At 49.0% G+C, this 4,293-nt stretch overlaps 1 protein-coding gene across 1 annotated transcript in view; it reads left to right on the top strand.

Annotated features, from left to right (window-relative positions):
* Positions 1-485, top strand: part of LOC101591914 (vomeronasal type-2 receptor 1-like) — a 22,948-nt gene extending 22,463 nt beyond the window's left edge. The window contains 1 exon segment of the mRNA XM_023708036.1: positions 1-485. This exon segment is cut by the window's left edge and continues 106 nt beyond it. Coding sequence (XP_023563804.1) covers positions 1-485 — 485 coding nt within the window.
* Positions 486-4,293: the final 3,808 nt, after the last annotated feature.

Genomic DNA, 4,293 nt, shown 5'->3' with positions numbered 1-4,293 from the left:
GCCTGTGCCTAGCTCCCAGTGCCTCCTCCTCCGTGGTCCTGGTCTCCTCCTTGGTGCAGGTCATTCTGTGTGGGGTCTGGCTGGCAACCTCCCCACCATTCCCACAGAAGGATGCAGCATCAGAGCCTGGCCGCCTCGTGCTGCAGTGTCAGGAGGGCTCTGGTGTGGCCTTCTCCTGCGTGCTGGGCTACCTGGGTCTCCTGGCCATAGGCACCTTCTGTGTGGCCTTCCTGGCACGGGGCCTGCCAGATGCCTTCAATGAGACCAAGTTCCTGACCTTCAGCATGCTGCTGTTCTGCAGCGTGTGGACGGCCTTTCTGCCCCTGTACCACAGTGCACGGGGCAAGGCCATGGTAACTGTGGAGGTCTTCTCCATCCTGGCCTCTACGGCAGGGCTGCTGGGGGGCATCTTCTTTCCGAAGTGTTACCTCATCCTGATGACACCTTAAAGAAATACTACACCCAGTTTGAGGCCTGGACCCTGAGCTTAAAGCACCTGTGGGACTCTCCTGGGAACAGCATTCTCTTTAAGTCATGAGCTTGTGACCATGTGAGCCCGGCCTCCAGACTGCAGCAGGATCCTGGCGTTAAACTCTTCGCTTCTGTGTGTACCTGGACAATTCAATATATATCAAGTGATACATGGGTAAAACAAATGTGATCTGTCCATGAATTGAAAAGTATGTCAGGTAAAATGAAAGGACCTGTGGGGACTACAGCATGGTTGAATCTTGAAAATGTTATGACAACAAAGAAAGCCAAAGGCAGAATGCCTTATGGTATATAAGATTTCAGTGGTTTGAAATATCCTAGAAAAGGGAAATCCATGGACATAATGCAGTGACTTTCTGGTGTTGGGGAGGGGGACTGAAGGTGCTGGTGAGGAGGAATGAATGGGCACAGCCTTTCTTTTGGGGATGATGAGATTCTCACATTGATTTTGGTCATGGCTGTCCAAGGTATGAATGTATAAAAACAGTCAAATTACATACTTTAAATCAGTGAATCACATGCTATGTAAATTTTTTTGGTATGTTTTTGGTGCAGGTTCTACATGGTCTCACTATGTAGGTCAGACTTGTAGCAATTCTCCTGTTCTCAGCTTCCCAAGTGCTGGGATTACAAGCATGCGTCTCCACACCCAGTCCCAATCGCTGTCTCAGTGTGCCGCAGGGGTGGAGACGGCACAGCACGTTGGGGATGGAACCTTGGCCACTGTGCTGTGCCTAAGCAAGCACTTAGTCCACTGGGCTATCTGTCCAGCCCTTGCTATGTAATTTATGTTTCAATAAAGTTAGTATTTTACAAAAACAATGGAACTCCGATTATAAATATAGTTTCATTATCTCTGTTTTTGGGAAATACATTAACAATAAGAAGTAATTTACCAAACAGTGATTACAGCAAGTATCTCCTGAATGCAAGACCTAAAAATTATGAACTACAGAATATAATTCAGCAATAATAAAACAGGGATAACTGAATATCTAAAAATTAAAAAAACCTTATAGTGGTAATAGTGAAGACGGAGGGGTGGGAATGGAACAAATGTTGCAAAATTTATAAATAAAGGAAGGTGCGATGGAAGAATGGGAGATAAAGTATCCTATTAAGGTGCAAAAGAAAGTTAACACAATTATATAAAAGAAACCACTCAAACAAAAAGAAACAGCAAAACAAAAGGAAAACAGGCACAAATTAAAAAAGAGGGAAACCCTACATGCCCAACATTAATGCAAAATGAATCTAAGTCCTTTCTACCATATTTGTTGCCATTTTTTTCTTTTCCTTTTAAAAGATTTTATTTTGAAAAATGCTCTTAGTGTGTAGTCCTGCCTGGGGCTCACAGTGTAACACAGGCTGGCCTTGAACTACCTGGGTTCCTTCTGCCTCAGCCTCCTGAATAATGGCACTAGAAGGGTTTGCCAATACCCCCCCCCCCCCAGTTTCTATATATGTTTTTGCAAATGGAGTGATTTCTGTCCCTCCCAGGTTCAAGTGGTTTCCTCTCTGAAGGTCTCAGGCAGCTCCTCTCCATGCATAGAAGCAGCAGCCACATTGAATCTGGGGTGGAGGGTCCTGACACAGAATGTCGGGGAGAAAGGTGTGGTTGGTGCCTGATGGGCATAGACTTAGGGGTGTTTGTGTACATGGCAGGGGCATGATGTCCTTGTGGTAAGGGTTTCTCAGGCCAATGTGGGGATTCTGGGAGGTGGAGGGGTATCTGGGTCACTGAGCCATGGAGAGCCAGGCAGCTGGCCCAGCCTGTGTTGTTAGGGGTAGTGCAGGAGGGCTTCACAGGTGGCACCAGGTCCTTGACACCAGGCACTTGTCTCAGGTGCTGGGAGGAGGAAGGGAGCTTTGTGAGAGCGGGAAGACTAGGGTGCTACATGGGTTTGCAGGACAAAGGGATGGACAGATGGAGCCACACTTAATCCCAGTTGGAGGCTGAGGCAGGGGATCACAAGCTCACATCCACCCTGTGCAGCTTGGTGAGTTCAAGACCACCCTGAGCACTATAAACCCTGTTTCAAAAGAATAAAACCAAAACTTTTAAATTTAAAAAACAAAAATATTTATGTGTAATCTATTTAAAAATTTTAAATATACACATGGCACACACTGCCAGTAACAACACTTGTTTCCTTGGAATTGACATTTGACCAAACCGTCCCCATATTACTAACTCGGGCAGCGCTACTCTGGGCTACTGTTATATTAAAAATCACCTCACTATATGTTAAAAGTTCTTTGATATACGAAAGCTGAAGCACTAACACTAACACTAAATGCACTGTTATCTGAGATTGAAGCGGACTGGGCTTCATGGGTTTGGTTTTGTTTGTTGTGTGAGACAGTCTCGCTCTGCAGCCCACGCTGGGCTCGAACTTGCCACCTTGCTGCCTGCTCCTGTGTCAGTCTGGGAGCACAAGGGTGGGCCGCCTGGCCTGGCTGGTCATGTGTATGTTTAAGCTCACTGAATTCAGACACACAGGTTCCACCAAGATAAGCTCACGGAATTCAAAAGGAGCTTAGTAGTTACACGGAGTGCATCGCAGATTCCATTCCTCCTTTACAGTGTCTGAAATTTTATCAACTTGGAAATTCTAACCTGTTACCCAAAACTGACCGGGAAATAAATCTTTCGGCAGAAGACAGGATGACAGGGGAAATCTGTACCAGAAAAGCACATGAGGAACACACGGAGCGGAAAACCCGGCCTACTTACACACCCCAGGGGACACTAAAGCGAGGCACTGGAGGAGGTAGGAGGGGGCGCTCTCACGCTCCCCACGCGCAGCCCGAGGCTCCTCTGCGGGGGCACGAAGAGCACACTTTGCCGAGCTGTACTCCACGTTCTTTGCACGCTGGACTGCACTCACCGCGGGAGTCCGCACATCCCAACACAGGCCCTGCCCTGCAAGGGCTAAGTCTGGGACGGCGACACGAGACGCCCTTGTCCAGACACACTTATATTTACCTATTCCACACACACGGGACGGACACGCTTCCAGCACGCGGCCCCCGGGAGCAGGACTGGGCGCTGGGCGCCAGCATTCAGCTCTGCCCAGGCGCAGAGCCACCCGAGGCCCAGGGTGGCCTAACCCGGGCCCACTTACAGTACTCGTCCTCCGCAGGGAGCGCCAGCTAGGTTACTTGCATTCTGGGAGGCCTGGCGGATTGAAGGAGAAGAGCCCCGCGCCTGAGCGTGGAGATGGGCAGGGGGGCCGGGAGGGGGGCGGTCAGCGCAGGCCCGAAGTGACTGTCCTTGACGTTTCGGGGGGGTGCTGGGGGCTGCGACCTTCAGTCGCTCTGTGGGATGCTGGGAGCTGCGACCTTCAGTCGCTCTGTGGGATGCTGGGAGCTGCGACCTTCAGTCGCTCTGTGGGATGCTGGGAGTTGTGGTCCCGCGGAGGCGAAGGCCGTCGCAGATCAGCAGCAACGTGACCTTGGTAGCTGAGCTCTGCAGGGGGCTTACAGGGAAACTGCAGTGAGCCAGAGGAGCACAGAGAGTTGTGGAATAAAAAGCTAGGCCTTCGGGAGCATGCCTGGCCGACCTATTCATATAAATAGCTCATAATATATAATTTTTAATGTGAGTGTGTGTAATGTAAATATGCGGAGAACTGAATTTCCACACTGAGAGAATAAAACAGGAAAATTGTTAGTTGAGTCTGAATTTCAGAAGAATAATGAATGCTTTCCTGTGTGACTGTGTCACAATGGTGTGTCTAGGGATGCTTGTGCTAAGTACCATAGTAAATTCTAATAGTTCATCTTATGTCCCATCAT

Source organism: Octodon degus, unplaced genomic scaffold, assembly GCF_000260255.1.
Source record: "Octodon degus isolate 3935 unplaced genomic scaffold, OctDeg1.0 scaffold00322, whole genome shotgun sequence".
Classification (NCBI taxonomy): Eukaryota; Metazoa; Chordata; class Mammalia; order Rodentia; family Octodontidae; genus Octodon; species Octodon degus.
The sequence above is the reverse complement of the archived record's forward strand: the minus strand, read 5'-3'. Positions and strand labels throughout refer to the sequence as shown.